This window comes from Euleptes europaea, chromosome 6, assembly GCF_029931775.1.
Source record: "Euleptes europaea isolate rEulEur1 chromosome 6, rEulEur1.hap1, whole genome shotgun sequence".
Lineage (NCBI taxonomy): Eukaryota > Metazoa > Chordata > Lepidosauria > Squamata > Sphaerodactylidae > Euleptes > Euleptes europaea.
The window spans coordinates 49,728,410-49,745,374 of record NC_079317.1 but is presented as its reverse complement, the minus strand read 5'-3'; the positions used below and the strand labels follow the sequence as shown (position 1 = coordinate 49,745,374).

The 16,965-nt window shown below is 42.9% G+C and overlaps 1 protein-coding gene across 1 annotated transcript in view; it reads right to left on the bottom strand.

Annotated features, from left to right (window-relative positions):
- Positions 1–521: 521 nt before the first annotated feature.
- DISP2 (dispatched RND transporter family member 2) overlaps positions 522–16,965 on the bottom strand; it is a 49,386-nt gene continuing 32,942 nt past the window's right edge. The window contains exons 5-11 of the mRNA XM_056851873.1: positions 13,573–14,025; positions 12,278–12,307; positions 11,217–11,340; positions 10,144–10,256; positions 9,284–9,402; positions 5,213–5,310; positions 522–3,941 (exon numbers count right to left, since the gene is read on the bottom strand). Of these exons, the coding sequence (XP_056707851.1) occupies positions 540–3,941; positions 5,213–5,310; positions 9,284–9,402; positions 10,144–10,256; positions 11,217–11,340; positions 12,278–12,307; positions 13,573–14,025 (4,339 nt within the window). The 3' untranslated portion in view covers positions 522–539. The remainder of the gene's footprint in view (positions 3,942–5,212; positions 5,311–9,283; positions 9,403–10,143; positions 10,257–11,216; positions 11,341–12,277; positions 12,308–13,572; positions 14,026–16,965) is intronic.

Sequence of the window (16,965 nt, the reverse complement as noted above, 5' to 3'; positions counted from 1 at the left end):
CCCTCTTCCCTTTAATGTGTCCAAGCTCTTTTTTTTAAAAAACACCTTTTCAATATGATTCCCTGAAGGAGATTGCATGAAGGATGGTAAAAACTGACTTGATTAAATTAAAAGACACTTTCTGTGTCGTTGAGTATGCTCAGTCTGTTAGTAGCATAGTTACCACACCAATTGCTACTGAATAGAATATTTCCCTCTGTCTTTAAATATCTACCACAAGTCATCGTTTATTCCCCTAATCATTATGCCTCTCCATTGACTTGTCAGGAAAACAAATTGCACAGGGGGGAATGGCAAACAGCCCTTGCTCAATAATCCTACAGTGTAATTGAGAATATGGCACTGGCTCCTGGGAGGTCAAATACCTCAGGCTGCATCATTTCTAATCCTCATCAGATTTGCTGGCTTTTTAAAAACATGTTCTTTTGTTCTCAGTTCAGGGGAAGGGAGCAAGGACAGCTTTGTACTCCCTGCAGCAAAAGCAACATTTGTTTTCCTTGCTCCTGAAACAAGTGTTTGTTTTGTCTCAGGTTTCAGCTTCAGTATCCCGGGTTTTGCAAACCAGAGCGTTTGATCCAAACATCAGGCATATCTGGTTTGCTGTTAGGCAAAACAACTGGATTCTCTCCCCCTGTCCCAAACCGAGTTTTCCTCAGACAGCTGTTTTGCTGAGACACCGATGCAGGTGTGTCAAAGACAGTCTCTCTGAGATCCAGCTTCAAGGTGTCTCTCTTTCCGTTCAGTTGACCTCTCTGGGTCGAACAGCAAGAATCGGAGATGTCTAAGTGGCTCGGACAAGAACTAGCTGACTCCACAAGTTTTATGCTTGGTTCCAAGTCACTGAGGGTGGTCTCGCTGGAGATGTTCCGAACACTGGTAGAGCTGCCAGTAGAATAAAGGCATCTGTGAAGTTCGTACAGTTCTGCTTCTGGCAGATCACTGTTTTCTGAGGTATAATCTGATTTCTGTTGATCGGTGTTGCTTGAACAGTGAGATTTATTAAGGAGTCCATTGTCTATTGTGCTGGTTGACTGAAGATGATCCCACATCTTTGGGGTGTACTTTTGACATCTGCAGTTTCTGCACAGCCCATTTCTATGACTTTTTGGTTCAGTTCCTGAGTTACCGCCAGGTTTGTAAGGAGAAGATGTTTGCAAGGCAGGACATTGACAGAGAGCTACATGGTGTCCTCCTGTCTGCTCTAGCTTCTGTCCGTCCCTTTCAAAGGAAGGGTGGATTTGCATTCTAGGGTCCCTACTGTCTTGGAGCTGGAGGTCATCAGACAGGACAGATGGCCGGTTGGATAACTTGCTTGTGGATGTGCTGTTATCAAAGCTGTCGCTAAGCTTCCTGGCCAGTGGCTGGAGCTCATACTGTTCATTGGCACTGTTGGATTCTTGACGTTTTTGTAGTCGTTTCTGATTCTCATTTACATCACAGGCAAATGTTCTGTTGGAACTGGGGTCGTCCGAATAGTCCTTGAGAGCATGAGCACAAGGCCAAAGGATCTGACCACAGTTTTTCTCTGGTCCAAAGAAGCAGCACAGTGACTGGAAGAAGAAGCTTGCAAATCCACAGCTGACGCACTTGATCATCATCAGGAAAATGCCCAGCTTCCTATATGCCAGCACGGTGGCAGGCAACATGATGATACCGGCAGAAAACAAAGCAGAGGCCCCTATGACGGTGGCACAGCTCATCTGTTTCAGGGAGAAGGCCACACGATTCAGGCGATCTGAGTGAGGACACAAGTGGTAGGAAATGCAGTAGTTCACTGTGAAGTCTATGGAAAGACCCACTGCTGCCGAAACAAAGAGGGACTCCATAGCACTGAGCTGCCATTCCAGAAGGACCAAAAGCCCAACAGTTACCAAAACAGTTCCTGTGATCGCTATAATGGAGAAGATGCTAAGAAGGACATTCCAAGTGGTGAGCAACAGAACCACAAAAGAGACGGCTATTGACAAACCCACCACGACCATCGTCTCGGTATCAACGCTGTGCTGGAGGTTATAAAGTTCCAGTTTACTAGTGAACCAGCCGTTCCGAAGCCCTATAGGGGCTGTCCTCATCTCTTCTCCTACCCAGAGGCCAATTTCATCATAGAAATGTTTGGTTTTGCTGTAGTTGAAGCTGTAGTGGTAAATAGTTTGAAACTGTAGCACCAAAGCAACTAGATTTCCCCGTTCATCAAATCTGAGACCTAGGTCATGAGTTTCATCCTCATCTCTGTTTTGTTCCATTATCATCATCTTGATGCAATGAAGGAAGACTTCTCTTTCATATGGGAAGACGTGATTACAGCAGAGGTTGAAGCTATGATCCCGCTTAGAGCATTGGCGGCTGTCCATCCAGCGGTGAAATTCCTCCATGAAACAAACTGTGGCCTTTTGCTCTAGGTCAGAGTAGTAGAAAGTCTGATTCTTCACTTTTTGGCAAAAGTCCAACAGCCACCTTTGTGCTTCAGGACTGTCGACTGTAAATGTTGTATCCATCACCAGAGTGCCATTGCTCTTGGGATTAAAATGTTCCCCATTATCTATAGGAAGTATGCCCCATACAATAGTGATGGGCATGCGCAGATCTTCTCCTCGTTCCAGTCTTTCAAACATGAACTCATTGCAGTATTCAGCATCATACCTCTCAAATGGGTGACTCAACCTAAACACCTGTACAGATGACATCTCAAGAGTGGGGAGTTTCAGTCTAGGGTTGAGACAAGAAATGTAAGCCCCACCTATCGCCAAGGCAGCAAACCAGCAGATCCAGATATAACGAAATTTTATGACCCCACAAGGAAGCACTTTTTCAAATAATAGCTTGGAGGTTTTGCACCAGGTATTCTGGAGTCTCCTGAGGATGTGATGGAAAGAGAGAATGACACTCTTATGCCCACTGTTATCCCAATAATCTTCTGGTTTATAAATGCAGTTCCTTGCTATGTAACGTTCATACAGCACAACCGATGAAGGAAGCCATGTCAACATGAATATCAAGGTTACCAAGACAGAAGTGCCCATATAGATGGCAAAGCAGCGGATGGCAATGATGTTGCTCATGTAGCTAGTGTAGAAAGCAGCACTGGTTGTCAAGCAAGAAACCATCATGAGATAGCCAAAGTGGTGCATGGTTAGACTTACCCACTGCAGCAGCCCAGCAGATGGGTTTTGGCTCTTGCTAAGGTTCCAGAGGTCAAAGAAGACAAAGGTGTGGTTGGCACAAATACTACTGAGAATGACAACTGCAGTTAGGTTTACAAAAGGGAAGTAGGCAAATCTGAAGGCCACCTTGTACAAGAAATAGGAAATCATCAAGGTACCAAAGACTATCATTAAGATGATCAAAGTAATAAAGATTGAGCGTAAATAAAATAATATGCTTAGAAATATGGCCAGAATTGCCAGGACTGGATACACAGTATCTACTAAAAGGTAATGCTGGAATAATTTCTGTTTAAGGCCCAGATCCATTCCAGTGATGGAGGTGTAATTATCAAACAAGTCCCATGACTCAAGGTTGTTCAGGTAGATTCCCATCATAGAGTCTCCCTTCATGGTAGGTAAAAACAGCAGGCTGTATTTCAGGGTTGGCACTTGGTATCCCACTGTCTGCAGGCTGAGAAAATCTCTGTCAACTAAGAAATGAAGAAGCTGGTAAACAGCATGGAAGCGAGTGCATTTCTCTGGGACTTTGGAACACTGCACATGTTTCTCTCTTTCTGCCTTGGGGCCAATACAAGAAGGAATGAGGACCCCTTTGTGATAGTCAGGAGCACAAAAACGAAGGAGGGCGAGGGTCTGGGACACATCGGCTTCGGTAATCTCTAAGCAAGAAGACCGGTTGTATAAGACAGCAATATAGTTTCCAAGAGACCAACTGGGACAGCACTCATTGGATTCAGACCGTTGGCAGAGATTCCCAAACTGAGCATGAGAACGGATCTGGAAAACAGATAAAAATAAAATAGTTAATTAAGCCTGCCCAAGACTTTGTAGCTCTGTTTTATCCTATTGTTATCATTACCTTTTGACATTGGGGTCATTATATGTGTGTATATAGTACTATGATAATGTTGTGATTGGCAAGCAGCAGCCCTAGCGACTGGATCCACCCTCTAGAAGGATGACACTGCTGGTTCTGGGGACAATATTGAGGATTGGAGGAAATGGGGATAAGGCCCTCCTTATGCACAAAAGCCTGCTGTTTCCAAATTATTAGGATGCATTAGAAGAACGATGCAGTCCTACTAAACAAACATTTTTCCTGATAAGGAACTCAGTGTAACTCAAGAGCTTGCATAAAGGTAAAGGTCCTCTGTGCAAGCACCAGGTCATTCCTGACCCATGGGGTGACATCACATCCCGACGTTTCCTAGGCAGATTTTGTTTACGGGGTGGTTTGCCAGTGCCTGCCCCAGTCATCTTCCCTTTACCCCCAGCAAGCTGGGTACTCATTTTATCGACCTCGGAAGGATGGAAGGCTGAGTCAACCTTGAGCCGGCTACCTTAAACCGACTTCCGTTGGGATCGAACTCAGGTGGTGAGCAGAGCTTGGACTGCAGTACTGCAGCTTACCACTCTGCACCACGGGGCTCTTAAGAGCTTGCATACTGGACAAAATAAGATCTCACCAGGTATAGTTCTTCTTTGTGACTGTAAATACTGTTGTGCCAGAGCCATTTTCAAATTATGATTTGGCTAATGAATTAAACCTCATTCTTTTATATGAAATGAAATGTCTTGCCACTTAATCTAGGGACACATTCACTTTTTGGCTCTTTAATGGTATTGTTATAGGCAGTTTTGAGGGGCCCCGTGGCACAGAGTGGTAAGCCGCAGTATTGCAGTCCAAAGCTTTGCTCATGACCTGAGTTTGATCCCGACAAAGTCTGCCTAGAAAATGTTGGGATGTGACGTCACCCCATGGGTCAAGACGGACCCTGTGCTTGCAAAGGGGACCTTTACCTTTTATAGGCAGTTTATTATATTCTCTCTTTCTAATTGTACTTTCTTCAGACATGCTTTTCTGGTAGTAGATAAATTGTGTTTCCTTTGGGCATCATTCTGTCATGTTGGTGCAAAATGCAGAATCCTAATGCCTTTGTGTGTCCGTAAAACAATAAAAAGATAATTTATGTTACTTGAAAGTGTCAGCATGAAATGAAATCAACCCGGGAAATAACTGTGTGCAGATTCCCTCCAGTGCTACCAACCTTGTCTTGTTCCATTTGACACATGGACTTTATTGCTTGCAAGTTCCATAAGCTCCCAGCAGTTGTGGACATAAATACCAGTTGAGAATAACTCTTCCCTACAGGCAGAACAACAATATACATAGAGTTAAAGAAGAGCAGAGAAATCCGACAAACTGTTTGGAATAATCACTGTATTTTGAAGGTGAAAACGAGCTCTAGAGATTGCCTGTCTTGTCATTCTATAATACCCTTTGATTTGAGAAGTCCAAAAAGAAAGCCATGCAATATCATTAAAACTGACTGAAGTAACACAACACAGTGCATCCTTTTGAGATCACTGGATGAATAAATATGTCCTTCTTTGCTAGCTACTATTTACTTGCTGTCACCCAAATGTAACTGGGCCCTTCCCCAGAGGGAGGACAAGAGGAGGGCTAGCACAGCCCTGATAGTGAAAAGAATCATTCTACAGTGTTGGAAAGCAAAAAGGCCCAAACAAAACATGACCTCTCTCTGAACAAGAAGGACTGGAAGAATGGTTGGACATTGTCAAAAAAGAGAACAGTCTTCAACAAAAGTGGTACATCTGGAAAATGGAATGGGATCTGGCCCTCTTCCCTCTTAGAGGCCTATCAGTGCCATGTGAAGTGGAGCTAAACTCTTTTAAGCCCAGGGATTTAGAAAGGTGTAACTCTGCTTAGAATGACACTGATTGAGCTTTAATAGCTCACTATACTGGGCAGTGTGCGTGAGACTCCCTGTCTCCCTCATTAGCATTATTGTGATTATTTCTTATTGTTTTTTGACTGAAGTGTAATCCTTGCTCCAGGCAGGGGAAGGATGGGGAATAATGATGAGGAGGGTGACTCACTTGAATGCAAATGTCCTGCAATTATGCAACACATCTTTTTTGTTCTAACCCACAGGATAGTTTTGTTGTACAGGCCTTTTAAATTTTGATTATTACAATTAATAGCTGGTTTTATTCCATTAATAAAGTCAGGCTCAAGGCTGATAAAATTCAGTGAATACTATTTGTGCTGCCGAATGAGGCCAACCTACATGTTAGGTTGTCTTGGCTGTTTCTTCTGTTGACCATCCACCCCTTCCTCTGCTGCCATGTTGAGTGCTAATGACCACGTGAGTCCTTCCTAATGCATAAAGTTGCTATGCTTGTGCTGGCTGTTGGGGCATGCCAAAGAAGCACTTTGCATAACAGCCTCAATTAGACATTGTAATGCGTGTGCGCGTGCACATGTATCATTTCCATTAATGTGTAACAGATAATGCATTTTGTAGAGCAGTGGTTCCCAAACATTTCAGGCAGCCGCCCACTTGGTTCCACAAACTGAACCCCAGCGCCCCCACCCTACCCAACAACACAGTTGAAGGGGCCCACCTCTAGCACCCCCTACTGCCCCCTTGCAGTAGTGTCCCCCTATGTAATCCCACCCACCCAAACGGGTGGTATTGCCCACTTTGGGAACCACTATACATTGTAGAGCATCTCTCAGAAAGAAAAGGTGAAGTGATTCTCCAAAGCTTTTTAATAAAAGCTGTCATGATCCACTGAAATTATCAAGAGCCTGCTGTTGGCCATTTCAACACAATCAAGAGAGTAGTGCAGCTAGCACTTTGATTCTAAGCCAGTTACATGGAAGAAAAGCCCTGATTTCAGAGGAGTGTCTATATAATGTTTTGCTGCCAATCAGAGGAAGTAACAACAGAAACACTGAGAAATTAAGTGCCTCCAGCAAAGAGTTTGTTGGAAGTGAAGGTGTCTCTTCACCTCAGACTTCAGATAGAGACTTGACTAGAGAGTCAGGGCACTTTCACACATACCAAATAATACACTTTAAATCCACTTTCAGTATAATCCAGCTGTGAAGTGCATTGGAAGTGGATTGAAGGTGCATTATTCGGCATGTGTGAGAAAGTCATCAGAGAGACAGAGAGCTCTGACACTATCCCTTTGATGTGTAGATTGCTATTCTCAGGAAACTTCCTTTCCTCCTTTTCCCACCTCCCCACGCAGGCACGCCTTCTTCTCCATCTTGCAACCATGACAGCATGAAGCAGGTTCTGTATCTCCCTCCATCCTTGTTATTAGGAAACTATATTTACAATATCCTATCCAAAAATTGAGTTCCTATAATAAATGAAGTATATTAGCTTGAATAGAAAAAAAGGCTCAGAGTACTTTTGTTCCTGAACACACACACAGACTAGATGGGCTTTGCTGTGCACAACAGCAAGCTGCTAAATTACTAGATTTTATAAGAAAAATCTAACAGGTCATGGAGCCCAGATTATGGTAATCTCAGACTAAACTGCAGTACCTAAAGAGTTATATTTGTCTCCAGCAATCTCCCAGAGAGAGGGTCTGCTGATGTGCCATTTATCTGACAGAAGATTGAGCTGTATTGAGCTCTGGGTGTGTGCTTAAGTTACCGGTGGAATCACATAGGTGAACGATGGCAAGCTCAGAAACCGAGGATGGAAGAGCTTGGAACACTAAAACTGAATGAGATGCTACTTCAAGCAAACTTCAGAAGAAGCAAATGCGATCTTTGCCTATAAACCAAACACAAAGATGGCAAATGGATTTATATACTCATGTAGAGGACCTGATTGTAGTTTATGAAAATCCATATCACAGCAAAGAAATAGTGAATCATCTGAACAAACAAGTAGAAATCAATCAGCTAGGCCACGTCACACATTACCTAGGCATCCAAGTACAGAAGGGAGAAGATGGAAGTTTTCTTATCAACCACGAGCAAAAGATTAAAGAACTGATAAAATTCCTGAGAATGGAAGAAGCCAACTCATCACCAACTCCCATGGAAGTGAGTTATGTAAAGCAGCAAGACAACACCCAAGAACCACTTGCAAAAAAAACTAACAGAGTCAAAGGGCTATGGAACTAATCCACACAGCCTACTTTGGGTCTTTCAAAACTGGGATGATTCCTTTTTTGTTGTTGTTAACTTGCCTTAAATTAGCACAGTCACTGGTCATCTGAATCACTCTCCTATATAACAAGGAAGAAACCTTCCCTGCCAGCAGTTTATGGGATATTGTAGACCACTATTGCTTTGTACTCTGGCTATCTAGGGACATGGCAGAGATGTACCAGTGTTGTATAGTAGTTTGAGCAGCAGACTAATACTCAAGAAACCTCTTGAGTTCAAATCTCTGTTTTGCCATCACACCCACTGGGTGTTCTTGGGCCAGTCTCATTCTCAATCTAACCTACAGCACAGGCTGGTTGAGAGGATAAAATGGAGGAGGGGAGACCTATGTTTACTGCCCTGAGCTCCTTGGATAGGCTGACCATATTTCCTTGAGACAAAAACGGGACCTTGGGGTGGCAAAAATGGGACAAGGGTTATGTAATATTAGTGTAACCCAATCGGAGTCCTTTTTCTATGAGAATTTACCCAGCCATGCCTGCGTGCAGCATAAGAAATGTCAGAACTGAAGGAAACAAATGTTGGAAGTGTAATGAGGTGAAAAATGGGACAAAATTGACATCTTAATTAAAAAGGCAGGACGGCTGGAAAATATGATAAAAACGGGACTGTCCCTTTCAAAATGGTACATATGGTCAGCCTATCCTTGGAGCAAGGGCAGGATTAAAATGTAAACAGTGCCATCCTAACTAGAGTTACACCCTTCTAAGGCCACTGACTTCAATAGACCTATATGGCTGTAACTCTGTTTAGGATGACATTGTTATTCATACAACCATCTCTGGTCTAAGTTAAAATGGGCTGATTTAAAAAATCAGCTTAGTTTGGACCAGGTTGTATGAACTGGTTTTTGGTGGTAGAGGATAGAAGTATCTTCAAGTCCAGCTACTCATTCTCCCCCTTTGATCAATTGTATAGCCTCCCATTTCTAGGGGTTCTTATTTCTAAAACAGGAAATTATCCCTCTATCTACTTATAATGCCAACTGAAGACACTGTTAGATGAGTATATGGGGAAGCATCCTTTAAGGAATTTGTAGCCACGCTGTATTAAGGAAACTTTCCTCATTCTGTTCTTGTGATGTTCTGGAAGCCTAACGGGAGACATCACTTACCTGGAGGACCACAAAAGAAACCTTCCTTTTCATAGTCTGGCTCCACCATCCTCCTTATTCTGGCTTCTCGTTCACCTTGCATGAACCTCTGCCCTCTGTTCATGTTCATGTCTCCATAGCTAACAAAAGAAAACATTGTCCTTTATGAAACTTGTGATCTGAGCAGCTTTGTGAAGCTCAGCTGAGTGACATCATTATCCAATGCAGAGGTAGAAGATGGGTTTCTCCTCTTCCTATCCATCTCCACTGTGGTATGGTAGTTAGAGTGTCGGATTAGGATCTGGGAGATCCATGTTCAAATCCCCACTCTGCCATGAAAGTTTGCTGGGTGAACTTGGGCAAGTCAGTCACTCTTTCTTAGCTTAATTTACCTTATAAGGTTGTTGTGAGGAAAACGTGGAAGCCTGGAGAACAATGTAAACTGCTTTGGGTCCTCATTGGGGAGAAAGGTAGAAATGAAGTAAATTAATTTAATAAAAACCCCTTATTTGTTACCACTACCTCTCTCTTATCCTCCCTGTTGTTGCATCACACACATTCAAAATATAGGTACTAATTTCTTTGAAGCAGGGATCTAGGGTGTTGTTGGGAGGGTTTTTTTTTGTCTATGTTAATTTCTATCTGCATGAATGGTGCGAGAATAATAAATGGGCTATTGGTCTAGATCACTTATACTGTTTGTTAGAATTTTCCTATTTTAGATAACTGGATTTGGTTGCATCACTGTGCAGTTATGCAAAATGTTACACTGGACTCCACTGAACTATCTTTGGCACCTGATTATCTGTTTAACAACAAAACAATCTCCTTGTAGGAGTCTGAGATCTGGGATTTAAACAAACCAAAAAAATCCATCATACCTGTAATCAGTGTAGGGAAATAGTGACAGAGTCTTTCCATTGCCTGTCTGGCCTTTCACGTTCCTCCAGACTGTGAGCTTTCTGCCAATCTCAGTATCTCGTGGTTCAAATCCCTATTTTTATGCAAAAAACGTTTTTCAGATGTTAAACATGATTACAGTATATTATCTTATCACATCTCATTAGGCAAAGCAGAACTGTAGTACCTTTTCAAGTTACCCCGGTTTCTCGAATATGTACAGGCTTAAAATCCAAATTGCTGGCCATGAGACAGCAGGACAAGTATTAATCCTAATTTAGCTGGGGAAGGGATCAGAAATTAGCTGACTAGGTCAGCTCTGGGTTCCAGATAATGCAGGTTAATCAAATGGATGATACTAGGACAACAGTAAAACACAATTGTGTTAACCCCTCCATTTTGCAAACCATGTCATGTGGTAAAAACAGGTGAACCCCCCTATCTTGATTCAGGTCAGGCTAACCTTTTCTGAGCTTTCCCCCCAGAGAATTTTGGAGAAAGCTTGGTCTTGTTCTGAATGGTCTAGTCCAAATGTTTCTCTGTCAAGGGCCAGCTGCCCCAAGCCTTCCCCCACAGCTGACTTTTTTTTTTTTTTTTTTTGCTCTTATGAGAGGTCCTGCTTTTTCCTTAAAACTTCCAGAAACACTGATGGGTGAATAGCAAATGCTTGTTGTTTGTTGGGACTTACTAATAGAATTTCCCAGGACATGATTTTACTAGGAATTCTGGGTCCTTACTAAAGGTTCAGAAATTTGGACAAACTACAGATTCTGGAGATCTTTCCACAAGGAACTAATAATGATGGTCCTCTCCTTTGTACCCTTCCATTGCTGCAGCTGGAAGATAGGTTTGGTAAGAAGCTGGTGGTAGGACAGTTAGAATGGGCAGACTTATTTATGAGCCATACTAAAATCTAAAAGGGCTTGGGCTCAGGTCACTGGAAACATATCACTTGTAAGCTGTGCGCATTTCTGATCCTCTCCAATTCCAAAACCCAGCATCATCACTACTTCCAATCAACTACGATAGAGCCATATCATCAGCATGAACTCACCATTAAGGGTTCAGAAAAATCTGGCAAATTTTCCACCAACAGACCCACCAAAGTACAAATCAACACTGTCACCAAACAGAGAAGCAAGACTGCAACCGGCCACTCTGCAATCACTTGAGAAAAACTGCAACAAGCAAGGGAGGAAAAAAATCACCGATTTAACCTTTTTTTGGAGACATGCTAGGAAACAATAAATGAAGCAGAAGTGGGTCTTCTTTCCTTTGGTGTTACCAGTTAAAGATTTCCTTGAAAAGGATCATAATGGTGGGATCAACTGAACTAGCATATAAGACCTCATGATAGGTCTGCCTGTCCTTGCACTTGTAAACCACAGTTTAGGAGCGGTAACTGTGAAGTTTGGTGATACACTCAGCCAGAGGTCATCATCCTTGTTGAACCTGTGGCAACTTTTGGAATTTTGAAGAACTGGTTGTGGCTGCCATAACAAAATGGCTTCCATATATGCAGGGAGCATACAGTGTTGATGTTGGAGGAGAATGGAGATGTCTGCTGGGAGGGGTGGAGTTAGAGGGGGGATTTGATAGTAGGGAGGTATTTGGAAAGTGGATGGAGAACCCAAAATGATGAGATTTGGGGAATGTCAGGCCTGGTGCAAGGGGTTGGACTGAATGGTCTTTAATCCCCTTCCAACTTTTTAATTCTAAGATTAAATTATTCAATCCCCAGTTGTAATTCTAAGGCAGTATCAAACAAAGAAGGTTGATTTAATAAAGTAAACAGTGGTTCATAGTGACCCCTGCGACACCTGCCTTTAGCTGACTTTCCCTTTCAACATTTCTATGATGCTGTAGCTGAAAGGCAGGCAGCTTGGCAATTAGTCAAAAGAGTACATCCACTGAAAGAAGAAGAAGAAGAAAAATCACTTCCAAACAGATGGGCAGATCTTAATGAGGAGCTGTGAACTTGTTAATGTTGCTACAGCTCTTTACCTGCCTGGGATGTCACCAAGAATAATACATTGTCTCCTTCCTAATAGCAGAGTATGAGGAGGAAAAATGGTAACAGGCTAGAAAGACAGGACATGATTGATATTCACCTACCTCTTTGGCATCCGGAATGCTTTGTCATGTCTGCAGAGAGAAAGATATTTGTGTGCTTATTAGTTTCATGCCAACCAGAGTGATCTGTTAATGAGAGTGTTAACCCTTCTGGGCAGGCAAAGCACTAAGTCGGAGCAACATATCGCAGCAGCAGCCAAAGAACTGCAGCTAGAAGGATGCGGCTGGTCACCTGGGGATTGTTGGCTTGTCTACCCTCTTGCTTATTGTGGGCCAGTAATGAATAGGTTGGTTGAACCTTCAGCTGAGCTGTAGTATCTACAGAGGAAATTTCTTTCTTTTTCATTCAACTAAAGGGATTTCCCCCCTCCATATTTTTTTCCTCCATTTGACAATTGGGGGCTGATTTTGGTAATAACTGTGTCTGGCGGTGTGGATTTCTTTTAACAGATTTTGAGATTCATAGAATAATCTACTGAGACTTCCAATGGAGATAAATAGATGCAATTTCTAGCTACTCTGCTATTCCAGGGTCTTGACTTTGATGTTTTCTCAGCAGAACAGCAAGAGGTCCCAGGGGGTCGTACTTTAAATTCTCCCACTCACAGCAGCTTACTAAATATCACATTATAGCAAGTCAATTGCTCTTACTGCCCTATAGATCAGGTAAAGTACAAGGTTGTTATAAAGATGAACGAGCACATGCTGCCAGGGAGATCTATCATTGCAGTGCCTCAGGAACAAGACAGGCATGAGCAAAGAAGTCAAGGGATCTACACAGTCGCACCCTTGCCATGAAGGACATAATAACGACCTTTAATGTTAGAGAAGAAATTAAATCTTGCACAAATTCAAAACTCATCAACATTTCAGAATTCAGATTTGACTTTGAATGGTAAAATCTTCAGATTTGGTTTTTGAAATTCAGATCTGAGGATAACTTTTTAAATCAGGGGCACAAGTCATTTTGTGTCGTGTGGTTTGCAGCACACCAACATCACTTTCTGCATAAGAAGAGAAGAAGAAGAAGAGTTGGTTTTTATATGCTGACTTTCTCTACCACTTAAGGAAGAATCAAACCGGCTTACAATGACCTTCCCCTCCCCTCCCCACAGCCCTGTGAGTTGGGTGGGGCTGAGAGAGCTCTAGGAACTGTGACTAGCTCAAGGTCAGCCAGCTGGCTTCATGTGTAGGAGATACATACCCCCCCCCCCAAAAAAAATCATGACATAAGAGATATTGCTCCACAGAGCAGATGAAACACTTCGTATCATTCTCTTGTGAACCCACAGAAGCCCACGGAGAGATTCCAATTTGCTGTCAGGACTAAGCCTTACCTGACTGTTACAATATGGTGTTGAATCGGCCGTAGCTGCTGCTGGTCTTGTGGCCACTGTTTCCATCTGCTTTCAGCGGACTCATGCTGAGGAGAGGATGACGAATCTCCACTGGAGCGATGGGAGCACAACGTAGCTCTCTCCCCATCCCCAGGCAGATGGGGCAAGGCGTAGCTGCTTCGGGTTTCTTGCTGGTTGCAGTGATAATACAGGTGAGGCTGAAAAGAGTCCTGGGAGCCAGACGGCACCTGGCCATTGGATCGAGTGGAGATCGGCGCGTGCATGTGGCTAGACGAGGGCTGATGGTATCTCACTGAGCTGGGAGAAGTATCGATTGGGCAGTGATGGACTGGACATCTTCTTTCCCAAAAAACTCCACTGTGGCTTGGCTCTGTCTTCCTGATCTCTGGCACATTAAGACAGTTTTGACAAGGTTCTGGGTTTATTTGTTCTCTGTAAAAAGAAACAAAGGCAGATAATGTGAATTGTCAACTTCTGGCATTAGAGACAGTATGTGGATGTTGTTATAGTGCAAGACAGTGATCCTTCGGATATGCAGGTGAATCCATGCATGCATGTAACCCCCCCCTCCAATCATGTCGCAGCTGACTTATGGTGACCCCATGAGATTTTCAAGGCAAGAGACATTCAGAGGTGATTTTCCATTGCCTGCCTTTGCATCAGGACCCTGGTATTCCTAGGCAGTCTCTCTCCAAATACTGACCAGGGTTGACCCTCTTAAGCTTCTGAAGTCAGGCTAGCCTGTCCTTCCAGGTCACAGAGCACGTAAACTAAGCAATGGGAAGATTAACAATGATGATCCATGTTTGAGATAAGAGGTTGAATTTAGAAGAGTTTAATGGAAGATTGGTCTTCTCTGATTAGTTATGGAAATGTGAACTCTCAAGATGCCGATCACGTGCTTTCTGTACAGCAACGTTTGTCTCAAAAAAGCTTTAGACCCAGAAAAAATTATGTTGGTTTTTAAGGTGCTACTAGACTTGACTTTTGCTGAACTTTTGTATTGTAAGCTATATATTTTTTTAATAGAAAGTTGAAAAACAGACTTTTAGATGCAAGCTGTGTGTTGAAAAGTGACATATTGTGTTTGAAAAGCAACATATGAAAGGGCAGTTTCTGGTGGATAGCTGTGTTGGTCTGCAGTAGAAGAGCAAGATTCGAGTCCAGTAGCACCTTTAAGAACAACACAATTTCCAGGGTATAAGCTTTCAAGAGTCAAAGCTCCTTTCATCAGATACAGGTAGGAATGGAGATCCCTGAGCCCTTATAAAGCAGCCTGGGTTATAAGACTGGGATATACAGGCTCAGGAATTTCAGTTCCTACTTGTATATGATGAAGGGAGCTTTGACATGTGAAGGGACAGTTCCCTGTATTTCTTTGTGAGTCTCCCTCAAAGCTTTGGATCCTACCTGTATGCTTTCAGTGTTCATCAACCATGTGCCTGATGCTTACTAAAGCTTTTCCTTCTAAATCACCTTGCTTCTTGACAGAATATGATGGGTAGCTGTGTTAGTCTGTCACTAGCAGTAGGAAAGAGCAAAAGTCCAGTAGCATCTTAAAGACTAACAACATTTCTGGCAGGGTATGAGTTTTGGTTGAGCCACAGCTCACTTCTTCAGATACCTGCCAGAAATTTTGTCAGTCTTTAAGGTGCTACTGGACTCTTGCTCTTTTATCTTGCCAGAATGTTAGTCTTTTAATTGTTTGAAAACATAGTCTGAATATTCCTCAGCCTCAGTTTTGAGGTGTTTGTATTATCCTCAACAGAAAGCTGTCCGCTTTGCTCTTACCCACTAAAATGAGTCAAGATCCTTTGTCCCACCCAAGCAATATTATATTGGTACATTCCTACAGGTAGATAATCTTTAATTCTGCTCTTCTCCTTCAGGCACTATGATCTGTCTCTAGAGAGAAAACTAAACCACAAGATCACTGTGATTTCAGGAAAACACAAGGAATCAGCATAGCAAATTCTGCGGTCCATAAAGTTATGTTCTCAATAGACAGGAAGCCAAATCCCCAAAATAAAGAACTTATGCTGACTAAATTTAATTTTCATTTACCAAGTCAAACATTTTATTTTCACACTTTCTCTTTCCCTCCCAATGGCCTGAGAAAAGAGCACATGACAAAATAACTGTAATTTCTTTTTGATGGAATATTTACTCTGTCAACACTTATTAATTTTACACCTTATGGATTTAATGCAGCAATTGGCATTTTTCATCTGCTGATCAACAATACTTGCCCTGTGAATTTAGATCATACCGGCCTTCTGATTCAGGGGCAAATGCACCATTTTTGCATTATATGCTTATTTACTTCATTTATACCCTACCTTTCCCCCCCCCAATGGAGTCCCCAAGTGGCTTGGATCACTCTTCCCTCCTCCATTTTATCCTCACAAAAACCCTGTGAGATAGATTAGTCAAAGGCCTTTTATGCAGGGATGTTTCCCCATGGTCACCCCCACCAACTGCTTCGTGGCTTCCTTTTGATTATGCATGCCTTTTCCACCCATCAGAGCTTGCCTCGTTCTCCCCACACATTTTGCCCATGTTTTCCAGATGCTGTTTTAGCCAGAATCTGGAAAATGTGGGCAAAATGCACGGGGAGAGTGAGGTGACCTCTGACGGTCTGGAAAGGACAAGCATAATCAAAAGGAAGCCCTGAAGCAGTCAGCAAGGTGACCGTGGGGAAATGTCCCTGCATAAAAGGCCTAAGAGTATGTGACTGTCTAAAGGTCACACAGCAGGCTTTCATGGCACAAGTGGGGGTTCAGACCTAGGCCTCCCAGATCCTAGTCCAACACCACATAAATATATGTTCTGTGGCAAGGAAAAGGGGAAGAAGAAGAGTTGGTTTTTATATGCCGACTTTCTCTACCACTTAAGGAAGAATCAAACCAGCTTACAATCACTTTCCCTTCCCTTCCGCACAACAGGCACCCTGTGAGGTAGGTGGGGCTGAGAGAGCTCTAAGACAACTGTGACTAGCCCAAGGTCACCCAGCTGTCTTCACATGGAGGAGTGGGGAAACCAACCCAGTTCACCAGACTAGCCTCCACCACTCATTTGGAGGAGTGAGGAATCAAACCCGCTGCTCCAAACCACTGCTCTTAACCACTACACCATGGTGGTGGACTATTGATATTTCTGGACTATGAAATAAAAATCCTTGGCGAGCATGTGGATCAGCAGTTTTATAAACCATAAGCTATCATAGCTGTGACTGAGAAACTGCTAAGAAAAGCTGGGGGGGGGGGTTCATTGCCCATTTCTGTTATATATTGAATCAAAACCTAAAAGAAATAGGCTGACATTGTAAAACAAGCAAACACAATGCTCATGTAATTTGCATATCGGTCCTGA